Source organism: Panthera leo, chromosome A1 (genome assembly GCF_018350215.1).
Source record: "Panthera leo isolate Ple1 chromosome A1, P.leo_Ple1_pat1.1, whole genome shotgun sequence".
NCBI lineage: Eukaryota > Metazoa > Chordata > Mammalia > Carnivora > Felidae > Panthera > Panthera leo.
In genome coordinates this window covers 196,759,206-196,779,391 of record NC_056679.1, presented here as the reverse complement: position 1 = coordinate 196,779,391, position 20,186 = coordinate 196,759,206, and the positions used below count along the sequence as shown (strand labels likewise).

At 36.7% G+C, this 20,186-nt stretch overlaps 1 protein-coding gene across 7 annotated transcripts in view; it reads right to left on the bottom strand.

Annotated features, from left to right (window-relative positions):
* The window catches only part of CSNK1A1 (casein kinase 1 alpha 1), a 47,830-nt gene that overhangs the window by 13,176 nt on the left and 14,468 nt on the right, over positions 1-20,186 (bottom strand). For 5 of the 7 annotated variants that reach the window (XM_042949505.1, XM_042949524.1, XM_042949531.1 and 2 more), the window contains exons 3-8: positions 15,040-15,166; positions 10,461-10,559; positions 7,972-8,055; positions 3,561-3,700; positions 2,143-2,221; positions 1,073-1,147 (exon numbers count right to left, since the gene is read on the bottom strand). In XM_042949505.1, coding sequence (XP_042805439.1) covers positions 1,073-1,147; positions 2,143-2,221; positions 3,561-3,700; positions 7,972-8,055; positions 10,461-10,559; positions 15,040-15,166 — 604 coding nt within the window. The remainder of the gene's footprint in view (positions 1-1,072; positions 1,148-2,142; positions 2,222-3,560; positions 3,701-7,971; positions 8,056-10,460; positions 10,560-15,039; positions 15,167-20,186) is intronic. The other 2 variants (XM_042949540.1, XM_042949551.1) reach the window with 1 other exon arrangement.

Below are 20,186 nucleotides of genomic sequence, written 5' to 3'. Positions count from 1 at the left end.
TCTCCCTCTCAAAAACAAACTTAAAACAAAAAAAAGTTATCTGGGGGCACCAGAAGACAAGAACATTTTATTCATGGACCTACAATGTATTTATTAATTTAAAACAAATCCCGAATCTCAGAAAAGAACATAGTCTCTTACCCACCCCAATCCCTCTTTTAACTGTAGATCTGGAGAAGGAAAAAGGAATTTGCGGATAGGGAGACATAAAAACACCACTTTCCCCCTTCCACAAAGTACTATTTCAACTCCATGCTGACTTCCCAACACCCAACTATATAATTATATACGGTCTTCTAATTATGTCGGTTACACCACTGTTGTCTCAAAGATGACCAGGTGGTTTTCTTTCTATGTAAGAGACCACGGTTATCCAACATGAAACCGACAGCTCTCCATTCTCAACTCCTAGGCTTCTCTACAAAGCTTGAGATTTAAGAGAAATGAGCCTGATTCCAACTGTCGCCTATATTGTCCACCATTGGCTATTTTTGGAATACTGTGATATGCCTTTGTCTCCCTACTCCTTGATATGCCTGCCAACTGCCGATATCCATTATTTTCTGGCACCAGTTTAGGGATGAGAATATTTATTTTCTCATGAACTAGTGAGGTTCCACTAGACAACTTTACATGCCCTTTTTTCCCCTCTAGTTTTTAACAGATTACAGAACCCAAACAAACGAGAAACATAAAATACTTATTTGAAATGATTCCTAAAGGGATGCCTGGATGGCTTAGCTAGTTAAGCTTGGGTATCAGCTTGGGTCGTGATCTTGAGGTTGTGGGATGGAGTCCCGCATAGGGCTCTGTACTTAGCGTGGAGCTTGCGTGGGATTCTCCCTCTTCCAATCTCTCAAAATAAGTAGACATTTTAAAAAAATAAAATGGCTCATATATTCAAGCTACTCTTAAAGATACTTAGAATCATCAAAAAGTAAATTAAAAATGGTAGTAGCTAGCTACCTCATAGGATGTTTAAGTTCCAGGACAGGCAAATAAAATGCTCCCTCTTCTTGGATTATTTATTATTTAAAAAAAAAAAAACAAAAAAGGCCTCAAGCACACTTGCCTTACATAAAACTTCAACAGGAGTGGACATCTTCTTTTCACTTATTTTTTCATATTTTTGCTTTTTTGTCGCAGCCTGTGGAAAATAAGAATCAAACCACATAGACATAGTCAATACTATCGAGAAGAACCGCGTTAGCTTAACCCACTAGACATAAATGTAAACATGAGATTCAAGAGAAATCATACCTTAGAATTAAAACCAAATCAAAGTAAATAAAACACACCCAACCCCCACCCAAACTGATAGCTCTTTACCAGTGTTTCTACCTCAAGAATATTTTTAGCTATTTGGAAAGGGTAAGTCTAATAGGAACATGATTTAAGTAAAAATGGGTGAAGTCAAATCTGAAATGTGTTTTCATAATCAATACTCAACACAAGGGCAAAAGTAAAGGCAGCTCAATACCAACAAAAGTGCTCATCATTTAGTAACATTAGTAAGTTACGTTATGTCAAAATATTTCTCCAGTGTAAAAATTACTCATTTTTGATAGAGCTAGTCACACAAGCACTGAGCAATTTATCTAATTCACAGATGCTAAATAAACACAGGGACCATTTTCCTTTAAAGGAACAATAAAGTATCAGAATAGCCATTACATTCTAGGACACAGTGATTTTATCATTAACAGACACAAAAATCAAGGTGAAACTCCTAATTAATAGGAGCAAATGTTAGGATAATTAAATAATATAGCTAGTAGTACTACTAGACGAACCAGTTTTACTACACATAAAAGTCTTCCTTTTCAACACACTGGCAACGCATCAAAATCAGAAAGCCTCCACCTTTAATTAGCCCACGTCAATTTCCATTCAGATAAAGCTACTGGTTACCAGTGGGTATCTGCTTACTGTCCCAAAGGAAATTGTTCTTCAGGCCTGACAATGGGATTCTATTAATTCTTGCTGAAGCGATCAGATTTTATTTTCCCAATAAAAGGTTAAAATAAAGTTAATTCACTCTCAGAAAGCTTTAGGTTTCAAAGGGACCTTAAAGTTCATCTCCAATGTGTATTTTTATTCTTAAAACAAAACAAAAAGACTGGTAATGGAAGTCTGGTTTACCTTTAGTCCTTGCCAGGGCAGGCTGGTTCTATTAAAATACATCAAAACATATCCTAATGATTCCATGTCATCTCGGCGACTAGAAAAGAAAATGTAAATTTACGAGCTGGAATTATTATGGAAAGCATCTGGAAAAAAAAAGCCAGGTACACAGTTTTCCCAAGCGAAGAGAAAGAGCAATTTGGTGGCTTGTGAAAGAAGATACTTAAAGTAATAAGAAAGTTCGTAACGAGTTACTTCTAAACAAAATTTTCTCACAGAATACAAAATTATAAAATCCAACACAGTCCTGCAATTTAATTTCTAAAGAGCAAAAAGGATTTAGCGAGACAACTTTCTAAATGAGGTTAATGAAGAAGACAGAACAAAGTACAAAGTAGCAGGACACTTTTAAGTTTTGCAGAAGCTCCTAAAAACTAACTTGAGGGATGCTGAAATAAATTAGCATTTCATTTTTTTTTTAAGTTTATTTTTGAGAGAGACACACACACAGAGAGAGAGAGAGAGAGAGAGAGAGAGAACACAGCAGAGTAGGGGCAAAGAGAGAGGGAATCCCAAACAGGTTCCTTGCGCACCAACAGCGTGGTGATGGGGCTCAAACTTATGAACCATGAGATCATGACCGGGGCCAAAATCAAGAGTCAGATGCTTAACCGACTGAGCCACCCAAGCTCCCCAATTAACATTTTAAAGCCAATTAATGATGCATGTGAATACATATACACATACACACTGAACATTTCCTAAGCTTAAGATCCTTCTCTTGAGGTTCCTGAACCTAGAAGCATATCATTTATCATTTCTATGCTGGTTTTAAGGAATAAAAATTGATCGATAAAAGAGGAAGGGAAGATGAAAGACCAGAAAAAAATAGAAGATAGAAAAAATCGAAAAAGCACCGAGATCATGACAATGTTTACTTCAAATCAGATCCTATTAATTTATGTAGGAGTGAAGAGCAGAACATGAGATGGCCCACCAACCCCCTCTTAGTTCATTAGGACTCAGGTAACATTTTCCTTGTAAAACTAAATAACTAAAACATTATTTTCCAAACTCAACTTGCATCACTAAAATATAAAAATTCAAGATCAGCATGAAGAAAATAAGTACTACTGTCTTCAGTTGCATGTAAACAAACAAACATCAAGATAAAATTACATTTATGCTTCTAATTTTCCATCACGGAGTATTTTCTCCCCAAGAGACAACCTTCAACAAAGAAACAAAAGGTCTCTCATTTAACTGGCATCACAGCACTGACTAAAGCTCAACAGGTAAAAGAATTAATAAGCGTCCTTCAAATCTTCAGCCAAGAGACATCTTTAGGCATCATAAGAAACTAGTTAAAATATTTCCAAAACCCATTAGTGGCTTTTCCTATGGATCTGAGAAACACATTCATTTCTCAAACTTACCTCTGTTCAATACCGAGATGTGCATTGATGCTAGCATATCGGGCGGTGCCAGTGAGATTTTTATCTTCTCTGTATGGTATGTGTTGCCTTGTCCTGTTGTCTCTGTACTTTTTGGCCAAACCAAAATCAATAAGGAATAACTTTAAAAGAAAATAAAGGGATGTTAGGTTTCCAACCTTGCTCAGTTGAACTGCTGCTTACTCATTCAACAGCATCTATTCTATCTTGTTCAACTATATCAAAATAAAGTATCGTAAGCGAAACAGATAATGAACAAACTTAACATTCCAGTAAGTTTTTACTAGTTCTCGTCAATAAATCAAGTTAAAGCAAATACAGTTAAATGGTTGATCCTTGTCAGCTGAACCAACTTCACAGGCCCAGTTTATTACACACTCGGGAGCCTGTCTTTAGAAAAGTAGTGAAGAAATATATATATACATGCTTCATAGCAGAGTTGAAAAGCGTGCTGTGTGCCATAATGAAACCTGACATCCTGTTACTGTTGGTAAACAAGCATGAGGTTTCAAAAACTGAACGTAAGCTATCTGGAATTCTTCCATTTTGCAAAGGCTATTCTTCCTTCAGTATAGCAACAGAATGTTCATTATCTAAAATAAGACAACTTGGAAAAGTTTGATATTGACAACAAAACCAAGATTTGTATTAACAAAAAAATAAGCATTTTTAAAACAAGCATGCATTACATTCTACTACTTCCCACTGATATTTATCCATTCATCAGGTTAAACTTCTGGGAAATATAAATATGGATCTAAAATCTTAAAAAAAAGCACTTAGTATCTATTTACACCAAGATAACTTACAATTAGCAGTTTAAAGGAGCTAACTAAAAACAAGACTAGTATTTTAGAACAAAATAATGTTTAGTGCTATCATGTTTATATGGGACACATGGGAGTAAGATATGTTTATAATGTAGCTAATTTTTGAAGGAAAAACCCCCCTATTTTTGACAAAAAAGAAAAAAAAATCCAGTATTTATTTACGTACCTTCTAAAGCAAAATAAATAATCTTTATTTCAAATTTTAGTCTTTATCATAAATTCTCTTACTAAAGTTATGTCTACAAAGATTATCCAACAGGCAGGTCTAGGTGCCCTTTTAGTACCTAGCCCTAGACCTTTTGTTCCCTAGTTGTGCCTACGTTTTCTAGTTTTTCTTTCCATTAGGCAGACTTTGGGTCCCTTCTGTCCAGTTTACAATATCCTAAGAAACCCACCACCTAGCCTCTTAGGGTGTGTGTAAGAATAAAGTAATTGAGGGGGGCCTGCATGGCTCAGTTGGTTAAACATCTCACTTCAGCTCAGGTCATGATCTCATGGTTTGTGAGTTGGAGCCCCACATTGGGCTCTGGGTTGACAGCTCAGAACCTGGAGCCTGCTTCAGATTAGATTCTGTCTCCCTCTCTCTTTGCCCCTCTCCCACTCATGTTCTGTCTCTCTCTCAAAAATAAATAAACATTAAAAAAAATTAAAAACAAACAAAAAATAAAGTGATTGATTTGGGTGAAAAAAAAATCTGATCAAGTGCCTCTCTTAGGAGGGTAAAAAACACTTCTATGGAAGGGCACCTGGCTGGCTCAGTCGGTGGAGCATGCAACTCGTAATCTTGGGGTTTTGAGTTCGAGCCCCACGTTGGGGGTAGACATTACTTTAAGAAAAATCTTAAAAAAAAAAAAAAAAAAAAAAAAAGGCAGGCCTTTTTTATACATTGGATGGGAAAAGACATTGAGGTTTGAGCTTATTGTCACCAAGGTAACAAGGACATACCTATTTTCCCCTGGTCTACTATGAAAGAATGAAGAGCAAATTTTTAGTAAAATTTAACTGGATAATGAGACCTATCTAGTAAGATTAAATTCACTTCCTCGGCAATCGCATTATTATACGATCAAGAGAAAGTCTTAGAACACACAAAGAGAAACAAAGCTCACACTCCTACTTTTCTCTTGATATGAAAATGGGTTCAGTACACAAATATTAAAATAAGCAAAATACATTTCTGTTAAGCAAACCAAAAAGCATGACTTAAGTTCTGCAGATTCACACTGAAAAGAAAACAAGGCAAAAACAAACACAAAAAGACATCCAGCTCCACAGTATTTTTTTAAATGCCCGTAAGAATTACGTGAGTTTTAAACAAAAGGCAATTAAGACAAAGACTCTCCTCTAAAGGACATTTCCTAGGATTGCTTCTTTTAGTACTTCAAAATGGAGGAGAAAATAAGAGTAACTCTGACAAATTAGATCTGATAGTGTCCTTCATGTCCAAGTGTACATTCAGTTGCTCCATTTGCAACTCAATGACCAGACATTTTCTCACAACTTTTTAAAAGATTGTTCCATGAAAGCTCAATGTTCTCTAGTGTTCTTTCTTTCCACAATGCTAAAGGATGAAATGTAGTTTTAGAAAACAAAAAATAAATACAAACACTGTCTTCTCAAATATTTCAATCTTTAATATCAAAACAAAAAACTACAAAGCAAATAAAACAACTTAAATTTTCTCCTCTTATAAAAACTGAAAGTCAGGAAAAATAATTTCACTGCTAAGCAAAGGTGAAAATAAGAACAAATAACTGAAAAAGAAAGCTACTTAACATAAAAAAATTTTTTTAATCTCTTGGTAGTTCATGATCTTCTGGTACCTATCAAGCTTCTTTAGTAGTTCTCTGCTTTGAATTTAAAAATGAATATACACAAAATGGAAGTGTTTACATGACACCATGTTTCCAAGGATACAACCAAACAGCCGCAAATATGTAAAGGGAGAACCAAACAAGGAAAAGTCAGTGTTCAGTAAGTCATAAGATAATATATTTTTATACATTTGCATATGCAAAAGAAGTCTAATTTCTCTGGTGGGTCAAGCTGCTTTTCTGTGAATTTTTGTTTTGTGTGCTAGGTAAAATTTGTGCCTGTTTTACAGAATGCAGTCTATTCTTCAAAGGCATGTGGGAGTGAATTAATGTTGGGCATAGTGGGATAACTTCATTCAGCAGAGGTGCATTTTATTTTAGCAGAGGTGTTTTTAGAAACACTATCGGTAATTTTAGTTTTTAGCTTAATCTGGCAATTTTTCACCTAACGAGGGTCACAGTTCCTTGCCCTTTCAAAACATTCACAGGATCACTTTTCCTCACAACCCAGCTAATCTGTATGTAGAAAATATAATCGATCCAATGTCATTTTATGGAAGTTGCTAAATGATTATGTTACAAAATAGAAGTTGTGTGAATGAATGGATAAGCAAAAATGGGGAACTAGATGCTTTACAAAGTGCCTAATTACCCACCATCCTCTCTCTCTCCCCACCTCAGATCTAGTCACAACAATTACTATTTCTCCGTGAATAAAAATAAGTTTGAGTTTCAGAAACCAGTAACAGCAGAAGATGATCCCTGGAATAATGCTGGGCAGTACAGAAAAGGATTAAATGATTACTCAGATGATGCATGTGGTACAAAGTATGGAACATACTTTGAAACTATACCAAATTCAACTTATCTTTTTTGATTACTCATGCCAATACTTCCTTCTCAGTGTATACTAAATTGAATGATTAACATTCACTTCTTTGCTCAAGAGCTTAACAAAGTTGGCCAACTTCTATGAAAAAAAGAAGTGGAGACTTCCACTTACATAAAAAAATTTTTTTAAGAAAAGTACTGGGGTGTTTATTACTTAGCCTGCCAAACACTAAATCATCAGGTTATGCATTAATTTACCTTACATGTCATTAATGGTAATTGTTTGCTAAGTGCTTCAATTATGTTACTGTTACATTGTTAGACTGCAATGTCTCCTAGTTCCAGAGCACATGATGCTCTTGGAGCATTTTATGCCGTTTGGCTGAAGTCGGAGAATTCACATATTGAGGTACAATCAATTCTAGACACACTAGATCTGAAATCTGGTCTACACTTACCTGAAGTTCACTAGGGAAGGGGAAGAGAATTGAGGCAGAATATATTCATCATACAGCACTGATGCAACTGAATTTAGATATATTTCATGCATTAAAAGTTCTGCAACTCCAAATACAGTCTTAAAAACTAAAGTCTAGCTCAAGTTTACCATTAGATAAAGAATTTCAATACTAGACCAACATATCATTTCCTCATGTGGACGTTACAGATCTAAACATAATCCTGTTTTCATTTAGGTTTTCTCTACACTTTACAAGCTTTAAGCAAAAGCCACAAAAAAACATCTTAGTAATGTTATATGTTTGCCAAGTATGTCTGAATAATGCCAACGTAAGAGATGCTTGAGCAAGATCTACATTCTCCAGAATTAAAACAAAACAAAAATAATCAAAAGAAAACAATAAAAAAGAAAAGCACATGAATTTGGGATTGAGGTTGGAATAGGAGACAGTTTCAGACCTGGTTTAATCCTGAGAAAGATGGGTCCTGAGAAGTACTAACAGTCATGCTTCTTTTCCTCTTCCCCACTGGAGATTCTAAACACTAAACAGACAATAGAGGGTGGCAGTGCATCAAACAGTATTGCTTACATTGCAACAATGGCCGGCGCAGACAGGCAACACCGAGGCATTAGAGAAAGAACAGGGTAGCCAAATGCCATCCTTCTTCCACCAAGCACTGTAGCTTCTCAGTTTTCCAAATAAGAATCACATGCTCGAGAACATTTGAATTCTGGAAAATACTCAAGTTTTTAATGCCACTATATTGTGTCACTGCCTGAATCAGGGATAGCAATGGTGACATTTGGCTCTTTAATATTTTCATCAAAAATGGGGAATTTGGCTCTGCAATATTTGGTACCACAATCTGCCCTTCCCCCAAAAAAGATTGTACAGGGGAAAAAAATCTTCAGTAAGGAAGAGGTAGAAGGCATTTAGTCACCTCAAAATTGGTTTTCATAAGCATGCAGGGCTGATTACTGGAAGAGATGAATAAATTCACTAAGATCGGAGTGGTCACTCCTAAATATCAAATTCAGAACAATTTTCCAAGTAAGAAATTTGACTTAAAAAAAAAAAAATCAACCTCAAAAGCCCCCCATTTGTTCCCATGAATAGAAAACTACTAGAACAAACTAACCAAAGACTCCAGTCTCATAAAACTGGCATGTTTTTCAAACTACAATACAGAAAGAAAACACTAAAAACCAACTACAGAAACAAAACACTAATCTAAAATGTTCAAGAACAACATTTAGAATTTGAATCTTAGTTAAGTGAAACACTGCACTTCTACCCTAGGGACTCTCTGAATCTATTAACAGCAAGCAGCTCCACAATATTTTTTAGTATCTCTAAAGAGGACACAAGAGCCTAAAAAGGTTTTCATCATGGGGCAAACTGGACATCCTAACACAACTATGTAATTAACAAAGCTATTTTTAAAAGGGGGGCAGGGAGCAAAGAGTTATTATCTAGGTCATCATTTAATTTTAAGACAAAAACCATGTACTGCAATGTCAACATGCAGAACACAGATCACATGAGGATAGTGGGTCTTTATCAGGAAGAAAATAGGGAAGGGGGGGGGGGGGCTGGGAAATGGCCAAAGATCAGGGTCAAACTAACAGAATTGCCCCAAAAATTAAGACCAGTAAAATTTTTTTCAATTAAACCACCAGGTTTTACAATAACAATTAAGAACCTGGATGCTTCAGAGAGAGAAGCTACAGAATATTTAAAAATAAACAAAGATGCAATTTGGGAATGGCAAGGTAAGTTATATGTAGATATACACACCTTTCATTATTTAAAGGTTAGCTTACAAAAAAATTTAAATTCCTAAAACTTGGTCAGACCAACATCAATGTCTCACGCATTAGCAAATAACACCAGTTCTAATGGTAATGGCTGCAAGTTGGCATTCATACAGGCAAACAAAGGTAAACATTTATAGCCAGACCTAAAAAAACACCAAACACTTCCTAATGACTTAATAAAACAAATGGGAATCTTCCTTCCAAAAACAAAACAAAAAACCCCACAAAAACCAAAAAGCCCCATGTTGTCCTGAAGTTGAGAATTTCTATCAGATCATCAGATCATAACATGCTTAGTGCATTGCCAATGCTGCCTGTCTGCCCGAGCTCAACATTGAATCGATAAATAAAGCAATTCACTCAATAAAACTAATCATTGCAGAAAAATTTCAACACAATTAGTTTCTAACTGCAATCATGCGTCACTAGCTCAAACCCAATCACCCCATACGTTCAACCATTCTGAGACCCCAATGAATACTAATTTTGTTGTATGAACATTCATTTCACTTGACTATATTTTCCTTTAAAAGGGGGAGAAGGGGTAGAGAATCCACCCAGCTTGGCACCCAAGTAAGAAACTGTCAACTACTTTTGAAGCAGGCCCAAAAGTTAACCTTTTGAATACACAAATCCAAGGACTGAAGAATTCTCATTATGATCATGCTCAGTCAGCAAATGTTAACGCCATGGTGACAGATGGGGTCAGTGGTTCCCACGCTGGCACAAGCACATATATTGCAAAAACCCACGCTTCAGTGACAAAGGTTAAAATCTGATTTTAGCATTCAGGAAAAAATGTATATGGGGTTTTTTACTATTTCAACGAATGAAAAATAGATACAACTTTTGAATAGTTAAATAACAGATGATTACATTTCATTAGAAAGCCCTTGGGAATTTTGTATTTCCATACAGATAATTAACCTGGGTTGGGTAAGTTGGAAGAAAATTTATTTCAAGTTGCTAAGTTAATAAGAGTTAGCTGATTACCCTTTAGCACAATCTTTTAAAGCAATCATCAACAGCAAATACAATTTCCTATGACTTTTTAAAGATTCAAAGTTTACCAAAGCAATTTTTGGAGTTTTTACTCTTTGCTCTTTCATGCAGAGAACATTTGACTAACCTTATTACAGTGACGCCCAATACCCATTAGGAAGTTATCTGGTTTAATGTCTCTGTGTATAAAATTCTTTGTATGCACATATTCAATTCTACTGATCATCTGGAAAAAAGGAGGGGGGGGGAGGGAGAGATAATCATGTGATCTGAATTGTGAAAAAAGAAAGCAACACATTTCTCAATTATTTCAGTATCTCAATTATTTTTCAAGATCCCAAGTATTAAATTCACAAAACCAGTGCTAGACAAAATTAAATGTAAAGGGCAACCAGGCTCCCCATTTATCTCTAGACTGATGAATATCTAAGCATAAACCCGCCCCATTCTTTGGCATGTTCTAGTATTAATGATTATAAATATGACAATCATCTAACCTAACAGAAAGAACTGATGTTTGCAATTTTTAAATTACAAAATAGTAAGTTTAGGATTGTTTCAGTTAGGAAAAGCTAAATCATCAACTTTCTACCCCAATTCTATGCCACCTGAGGTAACCTGTGTTCGAATAGCGTGGCATTATCCATTTCCGTGCTCTTACATACATACATTCACGAACTCAAGACACACATATATTTGGGAACAGAAGGTGTTGACCAACTGAAAGATAGAAGTTGCTACTGTTTTAAATTGGAATGGAAGCATCCTATTCATTTTATTCTTGTTGGCTTGTTTTTAACTGAACAACCCAAACATTCTCGGAAGTCAGTAGCATATACGACATAAACATAACACATAGGGACATATACATGCTGGGTTTTACTTCTTAGATGCTTTTTGAACTCTCCCATGTTTTTTCTCCACACTTCAGTAATGACATTCAAATCACATTCAAAAACTGAATAGGAAGCCTGTCATTCCAACAACCTCTTCTTAATTGCTTGGACATTCTGCCAAGTTGAATGGTATAGGTGTTTGGTATTAGGTTCTCCCCGATCATCCCAACTTAAATTATTTCCATTGTTCCCAGTATCTTCCCACTGTAAACAATAATGCTATTAATACATTCAAATATATCCTTATCTGGGCATCTGGGTGCCTCCGTCAGTTAAGCACCCGACTTCGGCTCAGGTCATGATCTCATGGTTTTTGAGTAGGAGCCCTGTATCGGGGTCACTGCTGTCAGCATGCAGAGCCTGCTTTGGATCCTCTGTCCCCGTCTCTCCCTGCCCCTCCTCTGCTCATTCTCTCTCTCAAACCAATTGATTAAACCAATTGAATTTAAACCAATCAATCAATTCTTATCTACTGGTGCTTTTATTCCTATGGACTATAAACCCCATACAATTAATTGTAGGGAGAGTCGGTTGAAGCAGCTATCATTTTGATAGGTGGCATCAGAATGTCTTTCAACACAGGCTCTAACAATTCATTTCCCAGCAGTACTTAAGAATATTCTTCTTCCCACTGGCAAACTTTAATTCTTTCTAAATTCTGTCAATGGCAGGTATTGACCTCACTTCTACTTCCCTAACACTTGGTTTAAAAGTCTTCTCATTTACTATTTTATGATCAATCTATACTCTGTCCATTATTTTTCTGGCTTGTCCTAGTCCTGTCGATTTTAAGAATTCTTTGCACATAACAATCTTTTTATTTACGTTTGTTATGTAAATAAATTTTAATTTTAAAAAACTGTCTTGTAACTTTATGGCATCACTTTTAATCCCTTCTGTGTTTTAATTTTCAAATTATCAAATATGTCTAAGTGCCTATAAGATACTTAGAAGCATCTGAAAACGTTTTCAATATCCAAAGACTATTACCTTTCTACCCATATGTTCTTGCTCTTCTCAGTAGTATGTGTCAGGATTCTATTTTTTATTTGTCCCCATTTTCCCTAGAGCTTTTATTACCATACAGATTGTGAACCTTGACAAGTGTCTCTTGAAGCCAAATTTGTAATCTCTAGCTTAAACTATTTATACTCAAGGAAGGAGCTGTATACAATGTCCCAACAGTACTTTTAGTTATAGCAGCAACTTGTACTTTATTAACGGAACTAAAACAAAACATTCAGCCCACTTAATGTACTTATTTGTCCTAACTAAGTGATACCCATCATTAAATCAGGATTATTAACTTGTTGGGAAAAGGTTCGGCAAAGATAATAAATGGCACCAACTACTTACCTTCAAGTGTTATTAATGGATCATATACACAGCAAGACTTAGCAGTTACCTCCTTAAACCATTGCTTTCTTGCAACACCCTTCCTTGAATTACTTTTTTTCTGTTAACAGTGTACCCAATATAGACTTCTATCACAGAAATCTTGAACATCGTATTTTTTGTTTCTCTAACTTCTACACTCCTAGAAGAAAAGGACTAGAGTTCTTATTCTTCTTTGCACCCTCCAGTGCTAAGTAAAGCAGCAGCCCCGAATAAATGTTCTCTGTATGAATACCTCTGTGTTACTGAACCTACAGCATATAAATTCTTTTACTAGGATTCACTCATGTTACTTAAAACATAGAAGGATTTTTACCTTTCAATGTTTGAATTCTTATCGTACCACAAATAAAACAATGTAATTTGCTAATATTGGTTGAGCCCCTCAGTTTTATGTTAACCTTACTGGAAATGTCGATGCTGATTACAGAGACTGAACACTATTTTCTAATCCTTTGGTTTTATACTCTTACCATCTCATTTTACTTTGACATCCAATCTAAATTTTAAAAATATTCTCTTCCACAGCACTGAGTTTAACTTGAAACATTTCCATCATTTTCCTGCCCTTGTTTCTTGACCAAAATTTAGAATCATAAATTCCTTGGGGCGCTTGGGTGGCTCAGTCGGTTGAGCGTCCAACTCTTGATTTCAGCTCAGACCATGATCTTACGGTTCCGTTGAGACTGAGCCCCATGTCGGGCTTTCCCCTGACAGCCTGAAGCCTGCTTCCGGATTCTCTCCCTCTCCCCGCCCCACCCCCACCCCTCCTCTACTTACATGTGTACATGCGCTCTCTCTCTCAAAAAGATAAACTTAAAAAAAATACTTAAAATTACAAATTCCTTGACATTTACCTATCATCTTTAACCATATTATCCACTACCTGAAGGCTTGTTCCTGATATCATTCCCCAATCTTAAAACTCTTTAAAATCATTTTTCTTATTTTGTTAAGACAAAAAAATAGAAGTTCTGGCTTTATATATATCATATATATATTACACACATATAATATATATATACAATATGTAATATATATAATATATATGTGTATGTGTATATATATATTATATATATATATATTTCTAACAAAGTTTATGTATTTTGAGAGAAGAGAGAACCAGAGTGGAGGGGCAAACAGAGAGGGAGACAAAGGATCCAAAGCGGGCTCTGTGCTGACAGCAGAGAGCCCGTTTGGTGGCTCAAACTCCCAGACCATGAGATCATTCATGACCTGAGCTGAAGTCGGACGCTTAACCTACTGAGCTACCCAGGCACCCTGGCTCTAAAACAATTTAATCTTCAGCCAGTGCATGAATTTAATTCATGACATTTTCAAAATTTCCCTGGTTTTGCTTAAATACTAGCAATGGGTGAGAATTCATTATCTCAAGAAACATTTACTTGGTCAAAAATTCTTCCTTAGGGGCGCCTGGGTGGCTCAGTTGGTTGAGCGTCCGACTTCAGCTCAGGTCACGATCTTACGGTCTGTGAGTTCGAGCCCCGCGTCGGGCCCTGGGCTGACAGCTCAGAGCCTGGAGCCTGCTTTGGATTCTGTGTCTCCCTCTCTCTCTGCCCCTCCCCCGTTCATGCTCTGTCTCTCTCTGTCTCAAAAATAAATAAATGTTAAAAAAAAAAAAATTTAAAAAAAAAAAATTCTTCCTTAAATTATTTCAGTACTGTTTTCCTCAAAACTATAGCTTTCAGGGGGCGCCTGGGTGGCTCAGTCGGTTAAGTGTCCAACTTCGGCTTAGGTCATGATCTCACAGGTTTGTGAACAGGCTCTGCCCTTGTCAGCAGAGCCTGTTTCGGATCCTGTTCCCCCTTCTCTGTGTCTCTCCCCCGCTCATACTCACTCTCAAAAATAAACATTAAAAAAAAGTATTAAAAATTAAAAAAATATATATGTAGCTTTCCTAAGGGCCCCACAATGTACAACATCCAATTCACTTATCCAAAACTTCTACATATTTATATTTCTCTCCATATATACTGAGCCCTTTCAAAAATCTTATAAAGAAACCTGCTATAATCTACACTGAAACAGACTGCATCTGATGTAACAGCTTGAAAAGTACTTTTCTACAGGTGAATAACAAACGAATATAATCCATTTCTATCCTATGACCACAGGAAAACATCTTTAAGTTGTGTTAGAGAAAAGTATACTTGAGTGAGCACAACCTACGGTTTTATATATATATACATATATATATATACATATATATATACATACATATATACATACACATATACATACATACATACATACACATATACATACATATACATATACATATACATAGAACATAAGATTGACACACAGGATTATACACACTCTTGTTTATGAAAATTTACATTACAGTTAAATAGTAGTATTCTCAATTTTTATTTTCATCTAAATTTCACATACCTGGTCAGCTAACATAAGTACAGTTTTCATTGTGAACCTTCTTGAACAGAAATTGAAGAGGTCTTCGAGGCTGGGTCCGAGAAGATCCATGACTAGCACATTGTAGTCTTTTTCCTGACCATACCACCTAACAAAAGGGGAAAAGAGAGGGCTTTATGAAAAGCTGATTATCATTTAATATCACTAAATTTTCAAAATTCTTAAGCCCTAATAATAGGATAGTTTTTACTTCTCCGGATGCCCGGGTGACTGATTATGGCTCAGGTCACGATCTTGCAGTTCATGGTTAGAGCCCCACATTGGGGCTGCAGTGCAGAGCCTGCTTGGGTTTCTCTCTCTCCTTCTCTCTCTCTCTCTCTCTCTCTCTGCCCCTCCCCTTCATGTGCATGCTATCTCTCTCTCAAAATTAAGTAAACATTAAAAAAAAAAAAAAGATGGCTTTACTTTTCTAGTTAGGTTCCTCAAAAAGTTAAAAATAGAACTGCCCTATGACCCAACAATTGCACAACTAGGTATTTACCCAAAGGACACAAAAATACTGATTCATGGGGGAAACACCTGCACCCCAATGTTTACAGCACCATTATCAACAATAGCCAAATTATGGAAAGAGCCCAAATGTCCACTGACTGATAAAGAAGATGTATGTGTGTATACATATACACACATGCGCACTGTCTCTCACACACAATGGAATATTACTCAGCCATCAAAAATAATGAAAGCTTGCCATTTGCAATGATGTGGATGGAGTTAAGAGTGTACTGTGCTAATAAGCAAATGAGTCAGAGAAAGACAAGTATGATTTCATTCATATGCAGAATTTAAGAAATAAAACAGATGAACATGAGGGAAGGGGGCAAAGAGGGGAGAGGGGAAGACAAGCCATAAGAAACCCTTAACTACATGGGGCGCCTGGGTGGCTCAGTCGGTTGAGCGGCTGACTTCAGCTCAGGTCATGATCTCGCGGTCCAAGAGTTCGAGCCCCGCGTCGGGCTCTGTGCTGACAGCTCAGAGCCTGGAGCCTGCTTCCGATTCTGTGTCTCCCTCTCTCTCTGACCCTCCCCCGTTCATGCTCTGTCTCTCTCTGTCTCAAAAATAAAATAAACGTTAAAAAAAATTTTTTTTTTTTTAAAAAAGAAACCCTTAACTACAGATAACTGAGGTTGGATGGGATAAACGGATGATGGGTATTAACGGAGGTCACTTGTAATGAGCACTGGGTATTACATGTAAGTGATGAATCATTAAATTCTACTCCTGAAACCAGTATTATACTATATGTTAACTGAGATTTAATAAAAACTTTGGGGAAAAAAAGAATTTGCAGGTAACCTTAACCATGTGAATTCTATACCTATCTGCCACTGATTCCTATGACCTTTGGCAAATTCCTTAACCTCATCTGATACTACTTCCTATTTGAAGAAATGAAGGAAACTATACTGGTCTTACAAAGCAAAGATCTCTTTTATTTTAGAACTCCTGTCCCATTTACTACCATGTTGTATTTAATCAATAATTACTTGCTCTTTTTTATAAAAAAGTAGTCACATTTTTGCTTAATTACACAAAATAACCAGTATTACAACAAAGATGACATTTGCTTTTAATTGGAGCCGTTTTAATTATCCAATGCTTTATTACTGTGGATAAATATACAACATGTCTCCAAAAACTCCAGGAATATCTACTTTTAATTTTAGAGATTCCAAGGGCTAGGAATCACTATAATAAATGATTTCAAGTTCCTATATGCCTGTATTTCTGGTAAGGGTACCTTCCTAAAAATAAGCACTACCATTTAAATTTTAAACTTCTCTAGATTATTAATTCTGCTTGAAAAGAAAATTGGCCAGTATAAAAGAAAATTTTTTAAGAACAAGTTATTTTACAACTACACTGGAATAATTTGTTAACTCCAATAAAAACTGATACCACACAGATTAGGAGCCAGGAACAGTCTACTACTTATCTAAAGGCTACTTACTCAGTTTCTACCGTCACCTCCATGTTTCCCACTTCTATCTTTTTTTAATGTTTATTTTTGAAAGAAAGAGAGGTTGGGGGGGAGGAGGGGCAGAGAGAGGGAGACAAAGAATCCAAGCAGGCTCCACGCTGTCAGCACAAAGCTTGATGCTGAGCTCAAACTCACGAACCGAACCAAACCATGAGATCATGACCTGAATGGAAGTCGGGACACTTAACCGACTGAGCCACCCAGGCGCCCCTCCACTTCTATTCTAAACTAGCTTCTAACTCTCTACTTTCAATTTCAAAATCTTAATACCCAGATACCAAAGAAGTCTTCCTTAAGTAGTCTGTTCCACACTGGTCTCCTATTTCACAGAATTCCCATAGCCACTGGGATACTACTTATATCCACAATCAAACCCTTCGACAATACAATATCCTGGTGCCTTTTTTATGTGAATATAATATATGTTGCTAGTAAGTACACTATGATAAAGTGATGTACACAAAACAACGTAGGTACTCAAATACCTATTAGATTAAAAAAAAGAACTGATTTGATTTGGACCTTATTCTTACTAAGTTTCAAAACATGAAGAAAAAAAAAAAACAAGCAATAGATGAAAAGTTAAAAAAAAAAAAGTGCAGGAGTCTCATTTTCCATTTGTTTCAAATCAATGCCTTCAGACTCAGTGTTGCCTGAACAATCAATGAAGTAGACTGAAGGAGTTTGAAATTTATATAACCATTTAGAGCACAAAAAAAATCTACCTTAAGGTCTGAAGAAGATGCTTAGAGAAGGCAAAGTCCACCTCTTTGCTCTCATGTCCCTTCCTCCAAAACCAATATCTAAACTAAACCTAGTTAAAAAATTAAGACAATAAAAAGCAGAAATGTAAGAAAATACATGCACAAGTCACTGAGGCTGACAAAAAAAAAAAAAAAAAAAAAAGCCTAAATAATTCAGAAAACCAAAAGATCAATAAGAATTAAATCCTTCCAAAGAAACCTTGTGAAACAGTCTGTTACCAGTTAGATTCTGACAAAGGGATAATATTTTGATAGGGAAGGTAGAAAAAGGGCATCCTAGGCATGGGCAAGAAGAGAGACAAGGACATGGCGACCAGTCAGAAGTGTTATAGTTGGAGGGTTGAAGCTAGGGTTTTCTTTTCTCTGAGAAATCTCTTTATGAAAATAAAAAAACCCTTAGAAAATAAAATGACGAACATTTTTTTTTTTAAGTTTATTTGGGGGGGGGGGGGGGAGAGGGAGAGAGAAAGACAATCCTAAGCAGGCTCTGCACTGTCAGCATGGAACCTGACATGGGGCTCAAACCCACTCAAACCATGAGATCATTACCTGAGCCAAAGTCAAGAGTCTGACGCTTTAACCAACTGAGCCACCCAGGCGCCCCATGAAATAGGTATTGCTACAATACCTAAGGACTTCCAAGAACTATAAATCAGTATAACCATCATAAGTATTCAGTTCAGCTTAAAGCAACCAAATACGTTCTATCTCTACGCCTAGGACAGTTAATAACAGAAAACTTGTTTCATGTAGGTCTTCCCCTTTAGACTATTAGTTTGATTGGTGTGATGGTTAATCTTATGCATCAAACTGACTGGACTAAGGGATGCTGGGATAGCTGGTAAAACATTATTTTGGGGTGTCTGTGAGGGTGTCTCCAGAGATTAGCATCTGAATCAAGATTAGCATTTGAATAATAGAATAAGTAGAGATCACCTTTCCTAAAGTGGAAGGCTTGAATAAAAAAGGGAATAAAACTAAGGCAGAGGAAGGGAAAATTCACTGTCAGAGCTGGGACTTCTTCTACCCTTGGATGTCCATGCCTCTGGTTCTTGGGCCTTTAGGCTTGGGACCAAACTACACCGCTGGTTTTCCTGGGCCTCCCAGCTTGCACACCGCAAACTATGGTACTTCTTTGCTTCCACAGGTGTGAGCCAATGCCTCATAATAAATATTTCTGTGTATCTATATATAATCCAGTGGTTCTCTTTTCTGGAGAATCCAGACTAATACATGGGCAGCCACTGTATTTGTCCTGTTCAGAACTCTACATTCCCAGTATCCAGCACAATGCCTTGCCCGCAGGGAATGCTCAGTAACATTTGCTGAACTAAAGAATGAAAAGCCATATTACAGGCTCTAACAGGCTAAGGAGTGCTTGATGTGGCAGATGAGGAAAACAAAACAAGGAATACAAAAACACTCTGTACTGCAAGTATAAAATCATCAGGAAGACTCTACTCATCTTTGATTCAAATTAACCAAGTAATTACAAAAGTTTAAAAGTTACATTCAGGGCGCCTGGGTGGCTCAGTCAGTTAAGCGTCCAACTCTTGATTCCAGCTCAGGTCATGAACTCAGTTTGGGAGTTCTAGCTGAGCGTGGAGCCTGCTTGGAATTCTCGCTCTCAGGCTTTCTTCGCCCCTCTTCTTCCCCCACTTGGAGGTGGGTCTCTTGCGCACACGTTCTCTCTCCCCACCCCCCACCCCCCAAATAAATAGGGGCCCTGGTGTGGCTCAGTTAAGCTTCCGACTCTTGGTTTTGACCCAGGTCATGATCTCACGGTTCAGGAGTTCAAGCCCCACGTCCGGCTCCACACTAAGAATGTTGAAACCTGCATCTCTCTCCCCCTCTCTCCAGCTCTCGCTCTCTCTCCCTCTCTCTCTCAAAATAAATAAACTTAAAAAAAAATATACATATATATATTTTAGATATATTATATATATATATATATATATATATATATAAAAATAGATATTTAAAGGTGATATTCTTAACTGGTACAGGTCTCTTCCTGTGCCTTTTACCTTCCCATCTTCAGGTCAATAATCTCAAGGTCTCAAAGTCTTTACTGAACACTAAAAAGTATGAGTGTCGAATCAGTGCTGTAAGATAGCATCTCCAGTCTCAAGACATGGTTTATCAAACTTATTTTCTTGCCAACTTACCATCACCCAATCTTTATGTTCCTTTTTGTGAGGGTAGAAAGTAAGATCTAATCTACGGATGGTATACCTGGGTGCTTGCTCAGTTGGTTAAGCATCCAACTTTGGCTCAGGTCATACTTCACGGTTCATGGGTTCCAGCCCCGCATCGGGTTCTGTGCCGTCAGCTCATAGCCTGGTGCCTGCATCAGATTCTGT